Here is an 18,415-nt window from a genome sequence, read left to right on the forward strand (position 1 = left end):
ACGTTTATTACTTAGTCCTCAGAAAAGCAATCTTGATTAATCTTGCTAGGACATTATACCTGTTTAAGTAACTTGTTATCTTGGGTATCAATATTGATGATATTAAATCAACATGTTTTTTTCTTATTTTAATAATCTTCTTTGTTTAAATGGAGCACGTCGAGTTGTAAATTGAAAGGATAATAAAAAAAAACAACTTTTTTTTACTATAAGAAAGTCGTGGAATGAGCACAATCTTTGAGCCCCTCATGTGGTATTTCTCAGCTGGCACCAGTCGGAATGTAAGTCCTAACAACTGTCTGTGGAGGGTGGGGGGTCCTAAGTCTTGAAGGAGCACCGAGTGCATGTTTAGCAGCAAGACCAGGTTTGTTGGACTGTTAGTCAAAGATCATGTGCTAGAGGACTAACTGCTGAGTGCAACAAGTGAAAATCAGAGCAACTACTAAGTGTTTTTTCCTTTTTGTTTATTTGTTTCTTTTACCATTTTTGTTTTTCCCAGGCGTCGTCATCTGATCTCCCGAGGACAAACAGCCCAATCAGAGATGCCCCGTACTCCCCCACCATGCAACCAGTGAGTCGGCCGAAAACAGCCAAAAAACCCTCTCTAAAATTCACCATCTGCTTCTTCCCCATCTTGCCACTATATCTTCTTTTTTTTTCTTTTTTTTTTTATACATCACCCCAAGTTCTAGACAGAATATGGAGGCTTTACGTTTGAGACTTTTGACCCTTCCTCCTTCCTGTAGCCCAGCCACCACTCTTCCAGCAGCTCCGTGTGTGCAGGCAGGGAGACCCGCTTCGTAAGTGGGACATGCAGCCCTGTCTGCCTTGGCCTTGCTTTCTCAGTGCGCTGTTTGTTTCTGCAGCACATCTTACTTAAGCTGTTGATCTAACCACATCTGTGCCACTCTGAGAGGTGTGAGATTGCTCCTCTGCAGTCAGCTGATTACTGATGCTTCGCCTCATGCAAAGTTGGTCTGGTTTTGACTTTGAGATCTAGATCATATGGCTGATTATGTCTCTGTCTCAACTGACCAGCTTTGGCTTATTTTAACCTGTTAAACTACATCTGTAAGTGACAGGTTTGCTCAAGGAAAATTTCAATAATATTTGCTAAATCTTTTTCTCTACCCATGACAGAGAACATCATCAGAAATCTGCAAAAAATGTCAGTTTTAGCAATTTGACAAAATGTTAAAGGATTTTTTTCCGTTTAGTTTGCATATTGTGATTTTTATTGGCTACAATTTTGCTATTTTATATTAGAATTTAAGATGTCTTTACTCGCTCCTAGTATCATATTAAAGACGCTTCCAAACTTAGTGATTGTTGGAAGAACACGCTTGTTGAAACTCAAGTAGTGGGTGTGTCTGGTCATGTGAGGCATCATATCAATCCATGCATTCTTACATATTTTCTTTCAGGCGAGCATTCATTACACATCCACCGCCACTGCCAAGGACACCAATCCATCATCAGTGAGTGTTCATGAGGATTTGGCAGCTTCCTGTGCAGACCATAATATTTGAAATTTAATAATCTGAACACTAATTTATTGTCAGCTGCATTTCCACCACTGGTTACATTGGTTTCCAGTTAAAAGTTACTAGGTTCAGCATTTTGTGTCAAACTTCATCATCTGTTCCCTCTCCAGACGAGGCCGGGTGCCATCCAGCCAGTTGGGCGCGTGCGACCAAGCACCTCCCCCGCCACTCCGGACAGCCACAGTCCCAACCCTTTCCAGCATGGCCCCTCCCCCATCAACTCCCAGACCTCTGTAAGACCCCTCACCACCACATAGGGTTGTGCTCTCTCTTCCCTCCCCCACCCCCCAGCTGCTGCCCACAAAGACTGAACAGTCTAAAACCCAGTGAAGTGGTGCCTCATAGCAGTACAGCAGTCATAGATACTTATGGTTACAAGAATTTTTTTTCATTGTGAAACTAACGCCACAGACATTAAATGTTAGGTGGCCTAAGTATTTAAATGTAATGGGGTAACTGGGTCTTAACAAGTAGACCAGTGTCCCTGCTTCAGTCAGTGCGACCCTCCAGGCAAACAAGTGAGAACTGTTGTGACAGTGTTCGGAAACAATAAATCCATTCCAAGTGTGAGTCCACCAGTTTAACACCAACATAGTCACATAACTGTGGTTCTCTGGAATGCTGCATTCATTCCTTATTTTGTCAATCGGTCAACACAAACTTTGGATTTCATCCAAAGTCATCCTGATGTTGTCACCTAAAGTTTCATACAGGAAAAGCATCTTGGCATTGAACGCAGCAGCACCTCATTCTCCTAGCCCTACTGTTTGTTTCTCTCTGGCACATCTCTCTCCCACATGAAACCACCTGCCATGGTGTTCACCTCTCCTCCCCCAATGTTCCTCAACTATGCTGTTTTTTTTTCTCATAGTCTACCCTCTCCTACTTGTCTCTTGTGTCTGTCTGTCTGTTTGTCCACCCCCCACATCCTCTTCTTACCTTATCCCTCTGTATCCAACCACGTGGACTCCTCACCCTTCACCCTCCAAACCCTCCTCCTCCTGCAGCCTCGCGCCCCCTCCCTTACCTCGCCCGATGAGTTCCCCTTGAATATCAAGCAGGCATACAAGGCGTTTGCCGCTGTGCCTCACTCGTTGGCAGTGCTGGAGCCGCCACAGGTAGGCCATGCCCGCCCAGGCTCCCCTGGGTCCCAACAATCAAGCATGCTGTTCTAATTTGGTCGGTCACCCCACCCCTTCCTGACTGGAGCAGGCTGCCCTGTCGAGCCTGCCTCGTGTCGGGAGGCCTGTGACGTGCTGTGGCGTGTGGAATGCCTCCATCGTTGGTTTTGTGCAGCAGTACCGTGCCATCATCACTTCGTCCTGGTGTTGACTTGATTTTCCCGTGTGGTTCCTGTGCTGATGGTCAAATCCCTTTGTTTTACACTTGACATCCAACACCCCTCTCTGCCAGCTTGCTCTCTTTGTGTATGTTGTTCGGTTTGAGGCTCCTTTCTTATGCTAATGTTCTGCTCATTCCTCCTGTTGTCCCACAGGACCTGTATGATGTGAGAAACAATGTCCATCCAAAGCAGTGTTCTCCAGAGGTGAGGGTCTCTTATCAAATGATTTGACACAACTGTTAGAAGCTTAGCACAATGCACATAATTGTATGCCATTTCTGAGATTAAAGTAAATAAGGAAACTGCAGCCAACTTTTTACTGATGTTCAATTCAAATGCACCCTTTACATCAGTGGTATCCAATCATGTCATGGAGGGCCTTGTATATGCATTTGAACGTCCCAACCCAAAACTACAGCAGTTGATTTCATCTCCCATGTCTGATTCAAGTTGTGTTAATCAGTGAAATCAACGGTTGTTGGTGTTAGGTTGAAATGAAAACTTGTATACACATTCCCCTCCATGGCACATGATTGGACACTACTGCTCTACATTCAAACCATCTGGTCAAGAAATTGATATTTACAAGCTACTTAAGGTCTGTGTAGGATTGTTAATGAAGGTTCAGTTAACCACCAGTTCTCAGCCATGTTATGTTGGGCCAACACCCCGGTGACAACATGTGTGGCCTTTTCAGCTTGAGCTGAACAACGAGGTGTTTGATGATGGGGTGGAAGTGCAGGAGGGAGTATCTTCCCAGCTCTCCGTCTCCTCTGACCGTCGGGAGTATTTGAGCCTGGCAGCAGTGCCTCGCCTCTCCAGGCCTTCCCTGGACCTGCAGGTACCCCCTGCCTCTGCCGTGACCAGAGAAGCCCTATCCCTGATCATCCGGGCTGCGGTCTGCTAGGCTTAAGCGGTGGCGGTATCCCCCAATCCTGGTAGTCAGAGAGGGCAGTGCTAAATTTCTGCCCGAAATGGGGGCTGTCCGTGATCCGATTTTTTTTTTTTTAATCAACCTGTGGTGTCAGTTTCTGAGTGTTGTCTGGGTTCTAATTGTTCTCTAAATTCTGACTGTATTTTTTTTCCTTCTAGTCAAGATACTTTCCTACTGGTGCTTCTCACTCTTTCCCCCTTCCTTTTCCTAATCAGTCTTGGCAAATGGCTATGCAGAAATGTAGATGGCTGTATTTAAAAAGAAGTCAACATCGTAACAGTCCGTACTGGTCATCACTGATCGTTTCAGAGATCTTGGCAACAGGTGTTGTCATGTCAGTGCGAGATATCACCAGTTTTCCTCCATTCTAATAATGTATACATTATACCAGCCATACTAATATTGGTTTTATTCTGTACCCAACAGACACCCTCCCCTGGAGGCAAGGACAGCCCAGAGCAGCGCTCTTTCAGGGACAGACAGAAGTACTTTGAGATTGATGTGAAGCAGCAGACACCAGACAAGCCCAAGCCCCGTGTTTCCCTTGTCGGAGAGGACGACCTCAAGAAAATGAGAGAGGAGGAAGGTCAGTTTCTCTAACATCTTTTTCTCTGAGCCCTCCCATGAAATATTTATTAACCATATACACTACCGTTCAAAAGTTTGGGATCACCCAAACAATTTTGTGTTTTCCATGAAAAGTCACACTTATTCACCACCATATGTTGTGAAATGAATAGAAAATAGAGTCAAGACATTGACAAGGTTAGAAATAATGATTTGTATTTGAAATAAGATTTTTTTTTACATCAAACTTTGCTTTCGTCAAAGAATCCTCCATTTGCAGCAATTACAGCATTGCAGACCTTTGGCATTCTAGCTGTTAATTTGTTGAGGTAATCTGGAGAAATTGCACCCCACGCTTCCAGAAGCAGCTCCCACAAGTTGGATTGGTTGGATGGGCACTTCTTTGAGCAGATTGAGTTTCTGGAGCATCACATTTGTGGGGTCAATTAAACGCTCAAAATGGCCAGAAAAAGAGAACTTTCATCTGAAACTCGACAGTCTATTCTTTCTTAGAAATGAAGGCTATTCCATGCGAGAAATTGCTAAGAAATTGAAGATTTCCTACACCGGTGTGTACTACTCCCTTCAGAGGACAGCACAAACAGGCTCTAACCAGAGTAGAAAAAGAAGTGGGAGGCCGCGTTGCACAACTGAGCAAGAGGATAAGTACATTAGAGTCTCTAGTTTGAGAAACAGACGCCTCACAGGTCCCCAACTGGCATCTTCATTAAATAGTACCTGTTAGAGCCTGTTTGTGCTGTCCTCTGAAGGGAGTAGTACACACCGGTGTAGGAAATCTTCAATTTCTTAGCAATTTCTCACATGGAATAGCCTTCATTTCTAAGAACAAGAATAGACTGTCGAGTTTCAGATGAAAGTTCTCTTTTTCTGGCCATTTTGAGCGTTTAATTGACCCCACAAATGTGATGCTCCAGAAACTCAATCTGCTCAAAGAAGTGCCCATCCAACCAATCCAACTTGTGGGAGCTGCTTCTGGAAGCGTGGGGTGCAATTTCTCCAGATTACCTCAACAAATTAACAGCTAGAATGCCAAAGGTCTGCAATGCTGTAATTGCTGCAAATGGAGGATTCTTTAACGAAAGCAAAGTTTGATGTAAAAAAAATCTTATTTCAAATAAAAATCATTATTTCTAACCTTGTCAATGTCTTGACTCTATTTTCTATTCATTTCACATATGGTGGTGAATAAGTGTGACTTTTCATGGAAAACACAAAATTGTTTGGGTGATCCCAAACTTTTGAACGGTAGTGTAAGTAACGACGAGTGATGACACTCAATTAATTTGCCTTGTGAAAAAATGCACATCATGGGAGTGGGGCAGGCTAAGCTAACTGCTAGCCCATGCAGACCGGCAGTTCCGACAGTTATCCTGGCGTTCGCACAGTGAAATTTTTTTTAATATATATATATATATATGTTGGGTGTGTGTTCTTGTTGTTTTTGGATATGTGTTTTTGTCTTTGTGTTGCACTGCTGTGGGCTGGGAGAAACGATATTTCGTTTCATTTCATGTATGCAAGTGCATGAAATAAAATGACAAATAAATATTCCTGATCATACACAAGATAAGTATACTACCGGGCAAAGATTTTGGAACAACCCCATTTTTCCAGTTTTTATTGAAATGTAAGCCGTTCAACTCCAGTGAATAACCTGAAACAGTATAAAGGTAAGCAGTTAACTGCCAGAGGTTATCAAAAACTGAAAAATAATGTAAATTTCAAAGTTATAAAAAAGGCTTTTTTCAGGGAACAGGTAATGGGTTAACAACTTACAGTTGTTATGCAGCAATGGAAATAAATTGAGCTTTGAAAGTTAATGCAAACTATTCCAACAGGTGTTCCAAATTTTGTTGATTACTTACAAACCCTCTGTCTGTATAAAAGCAGTGTTGTAACAGACTGCATTATAACACCCTCCGAAGCATAATTTGGACAATAATGTACTGCAGGAAGTAGTATACAGCTATCATAATGGCAAGAAGATGGCAACTAATTAAGGAAGACACAGACCGCTTTCCTTTAGAGAAATTGCAAAGAAAGCCAAGGTAGGGGTGTCTGTGTGGCGTGGTGGTCTATTCCGTTGCCTACCAACATGGGGATAACCAGTTCGAATCCCTGTATTACCTCTGGCTTGGTGGGGCGTCCCTACAGAAAACGATTGGCCGTGTCTGCGGGGGGGGGAGGCGTAATCCTCCCATGCGCTACAAAACTCCTCACTTTCAGGTGAAAAGAAGCAGCTGGCCTCTCCACATGTATCGGAGGAGACATGTGGTAGTCTGCAGCCCTCCCCGGATCGGCAGAGGGGGTGGAGCAGCGACCAGAACGGCTCGGAAGAGTGGGGTAATGGGCCCGTTACAATTGGGGAGAAAAGGGGGGGGGGGAAGTCGAGGTGTCAATGAGTACAGTTTCCCATCAAAAGGCACTTTGAAACTGACAGGAAGAGGTCTGGCAGACCCAAAGCCACAACAGAATCGGAAGACACGTTTCTGAGAGTCAACAACTTGCATGATATGTGGCTCACAAGACAATAGCTTCAAGCACAACTTAACACAGGTCGAAGTAAAGCAAATTTCAACTGTGAAGAGAAGACGTTGAGCTGCTGGTTTGACAGGTTGAGTAGCAGTAAGGCCATTGCAAAGATGACAATAAGAAAGAGGCTTGCCTGGGCTATAAAGAACCGCCAGTGGACTACTGAAGACTGAACGAAGGTCTTATGTAGCGATGAATCAAAATTGGAAATCTTCCGATTCATCACGCAGGGTTTTTGTACACTGTTGAGTAGGCGAAAGGATGATTCCTCGGTGTATGAGACCGGCTGTCAAACATGGAGGAGGACGCGTGATGGTTTGGGGCTCTTTTGCTGGATCCAGAGTTGGCAACTTCGACAGATTGACTGGCACCCTGAACCAAAAGGACATCCACAGTATTTTGCAGCGCCATGCAATACCCTCTGGTCTACGCCTAGTTGGTGAGGGTTCAACCTACAGCAAGATAATGACCCAAAACATACTAACAAGCTATGTCAGAACTATCTTAGAAGAAAAGAACAAGAAGGTAGCCAGCAGTCTCCAGACTTAAACTCCATCGAGCTGGTTTGGGATAGACTGGACAGAAGGGTGCAAGCAGGGCTCGAAATTAACGATGTCCCGATGTCCCGGGGACCATAAAAAAATCCTACTGGGACACAAATATATTTTGTCTGGGACAATTCCGGGACAGTGAAAAAAAATGTCAAAGTAAACTTCGAAATAGGTGTTATTTGCAAAGTCATTAATTATGAGTATCTAGACGTTACTTTGTCGTTTGAATAATTTAATAAAAACGTGTGAACGGCGAAACTACAGAAGGCTTACGTTCTTGCGGCACCTCACGATAGGGCAGTCAATCGCCTGCTTGTGCATCCTTCGAGACTGCCGGCCAGAGAGATGCAGTTGGCGGACGCATACAGTACGAGGGTGGGTGTTTGAATTAAAATAGGGATCGATTGGCCACTAAATTGGGAGAAAAAGGGGAAAATCAGAAATAAATTTATAAAAAAAAAGAAGAAAGAAATGCTGAGGTGGTTGAATAAACAGCCCCCTGATGCAAGCCCCAATACTGCCAACTCCCGAAACTAATATTCATATGTTTAATAAAAGAATAAGTATTTTAAACTTATATGGTGGACCAGAGTCCATGGTGTGATGATTAAGTGACAAAAAGGATCAAATTATATGTATTCTGCATAATTGAGGGGGCGATGACAAGAATTAAAATTTGGGACACACAAAGTAGAATTTGGGACAGTTGTGGGACACTGAGGAAAAAAGTTAATTTCGAGCCCTGGGTGCAAGTAAAGCAACATATTTGTGGGAACTTCTGCAACAGTGTTGGGAAAAACTTGCTCAACAATATTTGATTTCCATTGTCGAAAGAATTCCATGAGTGTGTTCGGCTGTTATCTGCAAAAGGTGGCTACTTTGACGAGTCAAAAATTTAGATTACATTTTATTAAACAAAATGATTCCATGATTTCGTTTTATCTCCAATTGTTTATTTGTTCTATGCTTTAATTTCAGTAAAAAATGGAGGTGTTCTATAACTTATGACTGGTAGTGTATATGCATATATCTGTAAGATGAATATGAAAAATAGTTTGTCCGATGGGAATGATACTATAAGTTTCACCTTACCTTGTCTCTTCTCCACCTAGCGAGGAGGTTTGAGCAGAGGTTTGAGCAGCGGGCTAGGGAGTACCTGATGGATGAGGAGGATGAAGAGGAAGAGGAGGATCTGGCCAAGCAAATGGCAGAGATGAAGGCCACGGGCAAGGTGCTGCTGGATGGAGTGGAGTACAAGGTGGAGCCTGTGTCCACTCCCTCTAGACAATGCTCCACACCACCAAGCTACAATGTTACACCACCCAGCTACTGTGGCAGCTCTGGGTAAGAATTTCCTTTCACGAGTGTTTGCATCACATTGAAAATTTGTACTTGAAGTATGAGTGTCACATATTAGCTAAAATATTTGAAATGAATGAAATAAATTTGGTATCGTTATAAATGCAACCTGGTGTTGGAACACTATGTATTATGCTTCCCATTTATTCAGCTACTTCATCCACTCTCCTGTGTTGTATGTCTAGGCCCTCCTCCGTAGATGGCAAAGGGGACTCACAGAGGAACTCTCTAGAAGAAAGCTTCAGGCTGGAGCAGCGGCCAAACTCAATGACTGGGTAACTTAAACAAGATATTTCCGCCCCAAATATCTGTGTGTATGTGCGCGCGTGTTAGGGCAGGGGGTTATTGATAAACTCAAATATAATGATAGTCATATTTGATGATATTGTCATTATCCATCTGTAATGTGATGATATTTTGGGGATGACTATTGGTGCTTTCATAACATACCTACACAAGAGAATTTTGAAAAATGATCAGTCGTAATGAGGATATGATGACCAAGCAGGTTGTTCTTTTAACTCGGCTAAAAAACTCAAATGTTCAGAAAATTGGCTCATTTTAACACAATGCAGCCTGTTAGACCAGGGAATGACAACATTTAAGTTCTATCACCATAAACAAAACCCCAGACGTATCACAATATCGACATATAGATATATTGTCCAATTTGTCTCAAAGCAATAAACACAACTGTTTTCGCATCTTCTCAGTCTAATCTCAGTGTACCCCGGGGAGTCGGCAGCTCCCATCCGAACAGCCAAAGCTGAGCGGCGGCACCAAGAGAGGCTGCGCATGCAGAGCCCAGAGCTGGCCGTTGCCTCCGACAAGGACCTGTCCCCTGCTGAAAAAAGAGCTCTGGAGGCTGAGAAGAGGGCCATGTGGCGAGCTGCACGGTAAATGGAAGAACATACATAGCCATATCCTGTCTTTCTGGGGATGAAAATAGTGGTAGATCTCTTTATTCACCAACTTATCTTTTTTATGTGTTTGAAGTCTTACTAAAAAAAAAAATTCTACTTTCTCTTAATATTTTTCATTTCATTACCCGAGCACTTATCAATTATACATTTTACGGGACTGTTTGTCACATTTGTTGTAAGAGCTTTGTGTCTGAATTTTTTAATCGCACGCTGTCTGTTGCCTATAATGATGGTGATGTAGAAACTGAAGCACATTCTTTTGTTGCTCACTGTGTAAGTCACTCTGTTTCAACTTCCCCAAAATGTACTCTGTGCCATTACAACGCTATGGAATATGTCAGTTGTAATGGGGTGTTTGCAATCCTTAATTCTGGTGCAGGTTTTCTGACAAAACACAGACAGAGCCTGGCATTTGTTTAAACTTTACTTTTCGATTTTCTTTTTTTGGCCCCCTCTTTCATATCTGTCTGGGTAAAAACAGATTGATTACAAAAACAGTGATCATGGTTCAGTTTTTTCCCCCAGTCCAAAGGTCAGCGCCACTGTTGATTTAGTGTGGTCGAAGAGCAACGGTCTGTGTTTGTAGCCTCTGTTCGTCTCTTTCTCTCACCGTTATCATTTGTGGGTAAACTGATCTGATTCCTCACTGTCTTCAATTTGTGTCAGTATTTTACCTTCCATTTTCTGCTTTCCTTCTCTTTTTCTATATTGTACCCTTTATCTATACCCGTCTTACTTTCTTTCTTTACCTTATTCCTTCCTTTCACTTCTCCATTTTCCCTGGTGTGCTCCTCCTTCTCTTTGTCCCTCAACCCCCATCCCTACCTGGTCTCATGGGGCCCAGACCTTACGGTCTAGAGGAGGATGTTAGGCAATATGAGCAGGACCTGGCTAAGAGGCTGTACCAGGCCCGTGTGAGGGCATCTCAGGGCTCGGCCGGGGCCCCCCAGCCCCCCACTACTTCCTCCTCCCAGCTCAGGTCTGCTCCTCGGCCCAAATGCACGGCATTTTGGGGTGCTTTGGCGTGGGGGCATTTTGTAGACTTTTTGGTTTTCTATAAAGGTCCAAGCAAGCACTCACAGCCCAGTTGTGACAGTGCTTCAACTGCCTTTTTTTTCTTAGGTGCTGTCTTGCTTCTGCACGCCCTGGCTGTACTCATTGCTAGCTTCCTCTGTTTCCCCTCTGTCGTATTGTTTTGTCACACCCCACCCGTACACCCATCCTTTCTATAAATGTCTCCCTTTTCATTCCTTTGTTGCTCTTCTCATGATTTAAATGCATTGTTGTTCTTACTAACACACAGCCCACAGTAAGATTGCAAGCAACATTTTGAAGCAAAGGATATGCCTACTAGTGGTAGGTATTCCTTATCCTGGAATGCACTCCTCCTTTCCTGCCCACTTCAATTTGGTTGAGTGTAACGCTGCAAACCAGGACAAGGAGCACCAAAAGTGAATATTGTTGCTGCTAGTGATCAGTACTCTTACATCACATGCTTTTAGTAGTCCCGCTCTATTCTACCCATCTGGTAATGTCCCCCTCTCTTTGGTAGAATGAAGTCTCTGGAACAGGATGCACTGAAAGCTCAGATGGTCATTGCCAAGTCTCGGGAAGGGAAGAAGCGAGGCACCCTGGACCAGCTGTCAGAGTCACCGTCACCAGCCCCTACGCCCTCTCCCACCCCGCTGGAAGGTGAGTCAGCGGTCAAGGCTAAAGCTAAAGTCGTTTCATATTCCTCTTTTTGACAAACACACTCTGACTTCTCTTAAGATTTCTGTCATCAAACCCAATTTATTCAATTTGAAATCACATATGTACAGGCAATAGTATTTCTTGGACTTTACTTATGGCCGTATTATCTTATGTGTCAGCACATGCTGGAAGTTATCAGTACAAGTTCACAAAAACAATTCTTAATTCTACTGATTCTCAATTGTATTGAGAAAAGTGATTCTGGTGGTTATTTTAACAAGGAAGAGACAATTAATGAGGGAGTTTTGAGGTCTCCTTTGCTTTATGGTTTCACCTTACAATTTGTTAATTTTTCTGGCAGAGCTCAGCCCAAGAGGAGTGACCTCACCTGGCAGGCTGGTAAGCTCCAAACTATTTTTCCTTATGTTTAATGACCTATAATAGAGCAATGGTCTCCTCATGAGTGGACTGAGATGGCTTGAATTGAAAAAATTTCAAAGCTGTAACTTTGATTTTCTCCTCAATTAAGGGAAATATGAAAAGGTGACATTAACAGTGTTATTTGCAAGATGGAAATCAAAAGTAAGATGGCTTTCTGGCATAAGGGCATTTATCCACCATCTTGTACATTATCACTTAAGTGAATGCAAGCTTAGAGCATATTGCTCTCCCTGCATACGCCACAGCTGGCTGTGAGCCACCCATGAGCCTCTCTGCCCCCTACTTGCCTCTCCTCTTTCTACTTCCACTCCCTCCTCCCTATCGTCTATTTCTCGACCTCTCACCTTTCCCATACTCTCCATCCCGACCCTTCCTCCTCCCCCTACCTCTGCTCATTCCTGTTTGCTGTCCTTCTAGTCCCTGTCGTCAAAGAAGTTTGACTACCGACAGTTTGCTGCCATTCCTTCTTCCAAACCCGTATACGACATCCAGGTATTGGCTGCATGCTGAGCTCCCCTGGGCCCCAGCCTTCCCCCCTCGGCTTTCCCTGCTGCCTCTCCCCCTCTAGTTTCCACAGTAATCAAACAGGTGTCAGGGCAAATGCAGCTTTCATTTTGACTCAGTGAATTGTCAACAGTTCCTGTTGTCTGCTCTAGGAGTATAGCTCACTAACCGTTTCCCCTGCCGTGAAGAGATATTCATGTTCTTTTATAGTAGTACACCAAATTAGCCCTGGGATGTTGGGATGGTTCTTTTTTTTTTCCTCCACAAGGAAAGTCTTCACTCCCTCCCACTCAGCCCACCCCCTAACCTCCAAGCACTGCTGGCAGTCGCCACTTACGATCAAGGAAGCATTAACATTCAAGCAATCATCATGTGACAATTATTTGATCCCACTAACCAAAATCAGTTCTTGGGGACTCAACCAACACAACCAACCTCTTGGCCTGCACCTCATTCATGCTCACAATTACTCCTCCCAACACTCTTAATCCATACATGAGTTGTATGTGAGGCAGAGGAATAACACATCCTGTGTACAGGATTTCCTGTCATGCACTGACTTCCAACATACTGACCTACACTGGGGGTCTCCTCCTGCACCCTGTCACTTATCAGTCCCACAACCAGTGAAGCCATCCTGAAATCTTTACGGGCTTAACTGTATAAAGGCAGCCGTTTTTTTTGTATAGGATAGTTCACTTCCTGGTCTGCATGGGGAAAGAGACCAGAGGGAGTACAGGGGAATCCTAGAGCGATCCTGGGGTAAAGCCAAAGCTTGCATTGACGTGGTTGTGGTTTCTGGTCTGTGGATGTCTTTATGTGTCAGGCCAGACTCTCCTCATCGAGTCTCGAATAATAATGTGGTTTCCTAACTGTCCTACAGTGACCTCCATGGTTTACGTAGCCTACCTCATGTTTCACTTGTGCCTTCTGTTGGATGGTTTTAATTGACTCTGTTGAGCTTACAATTCCTGCAAACAAACCAACTGAATGTGTTTGAAAGATGTATGTCGGTGTCAGGCGTGAGGTTTGTCGAAGTTCTTGTTAAGCATGTGTAGTAATGTATGCAAGATATATACTTTGATCATTACGATGAAAAAATATCTCAATTGAAGTCTTAACCCAATAAACCACGAGCAGAGTGTTGGGTACCAACAGCATTACTACACAGACAAACCAATGACCCGGTCTCTGGTTTTCGTTTCTGTGTTGGTGACTGCGTTGACACCACAACAAGCCCTCGAACTGATTACCTAACTTAACCGCCCTGTCCTTTAACCCGCCAATCTCTCTAAGCTGTAATGGTGATGTAGGAGCTTGAACGCTGCCCACTGAAGCGGGTAGTGTCTGAGTTTCACACTCTGGACTGCTGCTCACAGTGAAGGATTTCAGCAGGGTAAAGCAAAGTTCCTCACAACCCCGCCTCTCTCCCTTGGTTTTCTGTTACTCACTCTCTGTTCCTTTCTTCCAGTCCCCAGGCATGGCCGACGACATGCAGTTCATCGACGATGGTGCCAGCAACCCAGGTGAGTGAGAGCCAGCACTAGTTGGCATGCCTCAGGTTTGAATGGGCTACAGGAGGAAAAAGGTTAAGAGAAGAATGTGAGCGAGTCGACCAATAATGTCCATTACCCTGATTTCTTTTGTCCCTTTGGTATCATAGGTGACTACCTGGGATAAGCAGCTCACATTGGTAGGATTTACACACTGTATACATGTGTTTGTTTGCTTGTGTGTGCACCTCTTGGCTTGGTATGCGCAATATGTGATGTGTGTGTGGGTGGGTTATCAACTCAAGTTGATCTAGTGGATGATGTGAATGTGTACTTGTGTGTATTCTTACTCTAACCCTACTGTTGGTGTGGTAAACTATATTCTAGTTTAGGAGGATGACTCTTTTCTAGAAATCTGTCTTTGCCTTGGGCGGAGTTATGTCTTTGGCCTGGGCTTGCTTTGCTTACCCACTTTTCCACAGGTCCCAAGCAGCCATCATTGGCCCAAGCTAAGGTGGAGGAGAACTCTGATGTTTTCAAACTAATCTTATGCTAACTGAGAATGCAGACTGCATGAATGTATTTGAAGCCTAAAGTAAATAACTGGGATATATTTCATAGTATAGTAACAATTTACACTGGAAAAAAATGGGGAATGGTACATAGAGCAGTATAGTTCTTAGATAAGCTGAAATGAACTCACTGAACACTGACATCATTGAATTAATTTTTCATAGTATCTAGCTGCTACTGGTCTGGGTGTGGACCCTCTTGCATTTCAAGGAATTCTTTCACGGAGCCAGACCTCTTTCCCATCAGTTGTCCAATGTACAGCGATTTTCCGCGTGATTTCTCTCAGTTGGTATTAAGGAAGTTGATGCCAGGGGAAAGCAAGCATAACAAGCACGGGATGTTGATGACTCAAACCCTCCCATGTTGTCTTTATCTTTTGTTCCTTCCATCCAGTGCCCACTGCAAACCCTGAGATGGAGGTGCCTGCCCCGCCGCCCGCCACATCAGCCCTGGAAGAGATGGCCCTCTACAGCAACAAGCGCAAACTGAGACAGGGTCGTCGCAGCTTGGAAACCGCCGTGCCCACATAACATCTCACCCGCTGCGAGGAGAATGGAGTCGTCGCACACAAAACTCACACGCTGCACACTAGATTGAGAGAGTTGCTCTCCCTCATGTAACCACTGCAGAGGCTACAAAGCTGATAGTCAACACAGAGACACACACATACACTTAGTTATATCCTGTGTGCCAGTCTTGCCTTTACAGTCTGTGTATGAGTTGGCATGGAGATGTTATCCAGAAGTTCTATTAGGGCAAAAACAAAAGAGCCAGTGTGAATCGCTAGCGTTACTACTTAAAGGCCATTCTCATTTTTTTTATTATATGCTCAGTTTGGCTATAAGAAGCTTAATCATATTAACAGGAAAGTGATGTCTATTTTTGAGCCTCTGCTGGTTTTACTGTTAAAAAAAATGTATTGGAAGAGAAAGATGGGCTGTAGCTGTAATACTAACTTTTTTGAATGCTATTTTTGAGGGTTTCAGTGAATAGATGGTAAAATGTCAGGGTTTTCAGACAACTTTGGGAGGTAAGGAGTGTATATATTGAATGAGGAGGGAACATCCTGCTACCTTCACAATCCGAAATGTGCAGACCTTGTAAGAAAACACTACATATCATTATTGCACTGCCACTGATCGGCTTTTTTTTTTAGAAAGTCTATAAAGTAATTTATTGTTTTTTTTTTTTTATCATTTTACTCAAATTGAAGACCCTTACCTATTTTTACACTGCTGTAAAACCCCTTTACCTTTTGGGACAAAGGATGAATGATGCACATCATTATTTTTTACCATGATGAACTGTTGATTAAAAAAAAAAATCAGATCTTCAAACTGAATTGTTGCATATCACATCCATTCTACTTTGTCTGCTCTGATAAAATCCTGTTAATGCATAGTTGAGGTGTCTTTGAGGCAAGCCCTTTTACATACTAGACCAGCTGTTGCACGTCAGCTTAATGTGCAGGTCTACATCCTGGGCAGAGGGGAGGACCTTCATCTTGTCTGGTCTCATATCATTCAGTTACATTTGCACCGGGCACACACAGTTGTGCAGATAATCTGATTGTAATTTAGCAGAAGGGCCGAGGATTATGGGAACATGCATTTTTAGCATCATTTATTCACGGTACTTACCCTCCCCTACTTTTCACCTTTTTTTAAAATCAATGTGAATCTCGCTCATTTCTGTCTTTCATATCTGGAGCTGTTCTACAGCGGCATGTGAAGGTAGCAGGTGTTTTGCTGTTTTTATTTTTTGAATCTGTCTTCGATTAATTTAAATCTGATGCCACTGAGAAATCCTTTATTATTGTGTGAATAATGTACAAATACCGAAAGGAAAGCAAACTTTGGGTCTGAACCTGAGCCAGTCTTGGCCTAGACCAAGCAAGTGTCTGGACTGCTAGCGTGTCTGGCTTTGGACGGGCTTGGTACCGGGAGCTCTCTGCACGTGTATTGATTTATTAATGGGAGAGCCTCGAGGGGCAGAAGCTTTTTGTAAATCTCTCTCAGACATCTTTCTCTGCTCATTCTCAGAGACTTTTCTCTTCTGCTCAACTCCCTGTCGGTTTATCTGGCAGGTATTTCACAAAATCACAACAGAGTAGCATACGTTTTAATTTAATGTAGTTTCTACTAATCCTAGCTTTCCATGTTGTTCTCGCTGACTGAAATTCAGTTTGGTTGAAACACTTGCAAAATCACTGATTTTTTTTTACTTGCAGTAGATAATTTTTTTCCAAATAAGTGGGATTCACTACATTTTTAATGCAGTGTTTCAGCTTCTTTTGTATTATTTTGTCTTGAGTTCCTTTGGGGGTTATTTCCAAATAGGTCGGAGGGGAAAGGGTCAGATGTCCTAGGGTCAAGGGTTAGAGCTCATACAAGACTGTAACTAGTGAATTTGTACAACCAAAGAAGTCTATTTTGTGGTTCAGGAATAATAAATTTTACTTTTCATTTAACAAACTGATTGGTTTCACAGTCTTTTGTACGTAATAATAGATTTACATCAATAAGGAATTAAAGTACATGTGTTAAGGTGAGGTAAAAAATTATCCATAAAAATTTAAATCCAGAGACTGATTAAAAATGTCAAAACAAATGGGCTGATCTTTTGGGTGTCTTTACTCTGCTCCAGAGGAAATATCAATTTCTACACATGTCATTTATGGACCACAGACTTCTCTTAGGTGGCTGGGAGAATTTAAAGTCATGTACCCGAGTCTGGTATAAGGCCTCTGAAAAGCATAAAGCTAATGTTTTAACATAGTTGTCAATCATTGTAGATTTGGGTATTTGCTTGTGAAGGAGAGCCGAGCCTTACCATGTTCCCTTTGTGCCCACTATCTCATTTGAAATGGGGCACCAAAATGCCTCTAAGCAAATCACAGAAAGGTGACCTTTCTCCTTCTGTGGTTTTCTTACTTGATTATTGAGCATGCATAAAGACGCTTCTAAACAAATTTCACAACGCATTGACTTGATTATAGTCAGTAATATTGAAATGACACCTACCCGTTTCAGACTCTTGGAAGGAGACGGTGCTGGGTAGAGAACAGTCTTGTACTGCAGACCCTCATAAACCTGCTGCCTGTGGCTCACCTGAAGACAACCAATCACAACATGAAAGTTTTCCAATAAAACTGTAAACCAATAACGAGTGATGGCTATCAGTGGTTAGTGTACCTCAGCATTATTGTTTTCATCTGGGTAGGACTCTTGTTTAATAAACAGTATCTGTTCAAAACAAACACTTTGCACAACCTGTGGAGTTTGCATGTTCTCCCTGTGTGTGGGTGGGTTTCCTCCCACAGTCCAAAGACATGCAGGTGAGATGACTGGGCCGTACTAAATTGCCCCTAGGTGTGAATGTGTGTGTCGGCCCTGTGATGGACTGGTGGCCTGTCCAGAGTGTCCTCGCCTGTCACCCAATGACTGCTGGCATAGGCTCTAGCATCCCTGCGACCCTGAGATCAGGATAGGCGGTTTGGATAATGGATGGTTTTGCACAACGTGTCATTGACCTGTAATTCTGGCTACATTCAGTCACAGTACTAGGTCAGGGGCAGGCTCGCTAATTCTCAGGCCTCATCCACAGTTATGACCGAGCCTCCTGTTCCCAGTATAAGCCCGCACCCACCTCCTCAAGAGACGAACAGGACTCACTATCCCAGCGCTCAGACTGACACACAAGAGACAAAGGAAATGTATCAGAGCCAACAATTGGGGGGGGGGGGGCTGTTATGGTCCTAGTGTTTAGAATGTCTTGAGAAAAAAGTCAGAAATAACTTCTGAGAAAAAAAAACTTCTCTGAAATTAAAGTCAAAACGGATGACACGAATACTCGTATCGAGTTATATTTTGGAATTGAATAAATTATGATTTATTTCGACCATGTAAATAAGCAGGACATAAACTCGGCGAACAAATC

The 18,415-nt window shown here is 43.2% G+C and overlaps 1 protein-coding gene across 13 annotated transcripts in view; it reads left to right on the top strand.

Annotated features, from left to right (window-relative positions):
• Positions 1-16,950, top strand: part of scrib (scribble planar cell polarity protein) — a 98,048-nt gene extending 81,098 nt beyond the window's left edge. For 5 of the 13 annotated variants that reach the window (XM_056299382.1, XM_056299385.1, XM_056299386.1 and 2 more), the window contains 15 exons: positions 500-571; positions 1,425-1,478; positions 1,655-1,777; positions 2,552-2,662; positions 3,040-3,090; positions 3,584-3,727; positions 4,247-4,406; positions 8,604-8,835; positions 9,036-9,125; positions 9,564-9,746; positions 10,618-10,752; positions 11,326-11,465; positions 11,827-11,864; positions 13,882-13,936; positions 14,870-16,950. In XM_056299382.1, coding sequence (XP_056155357.1) covers positions 500-571; positions 1,425-1,478; positions 1,655-1,777; positions 2,552-2,662; positions 3,040-3,090; positions 3,584-3,727; positions 4,247-4,406; positions 8,604-8,835; positions 9,036-9,125; positions 9,564-9,746; positions 10,618-10,752; positions 11,326-11,465; positions 11,827-11,864; positions 13,882-13,936; positions 14,870-15,006 — 1,725 coding nt within the window. In that variant the 3' untranslated portion in view covers positions 15,007-16,950. Of the gene's footprint in view, positions 1-499; positions 572-1,424; positions 1,479-1,654; positions 1,778-2,551; positions 2,663-3,039; positions 3,091-3,583; positions 3,728-4,246; positions 4,407-8,603; positions 8,836-9,035; positions 9,126-9,563; positions 9,747-10,617; positions 10,753-11,325; positions 11,466-11,826; positions 11,865-12,323; positions 12,399-13,881; positions 13,937-14,073; positions 14,104-14,869 lie in introns of all 13 variants that reach the window. The other 8 variants (XM_056299391.1, XM_056299392.1, XM_056299393.1 and 5 more) reach the window with 7 other exon arrangements.
• The last annotated feature ends 1,465 nt before the right edge of the window (positions 16,951-18,415 follow it).

The sequence above is a fragment of the Lampris incognitus genome, chromosome 19 (genome assembly GCF_029633865.1).
Source record: "Lampris incognitus isolate fLamInc1 chromosome 19, fLamInc1.hap2, whole genome shotgun sequence".
Taxonomy (NCBI): domain Eukaryota; kingdom Metazoa; phylum Chordata; class Actinopteri; order Lampriformes; family Lampridae; genus Lampris; species Lampris incognitus.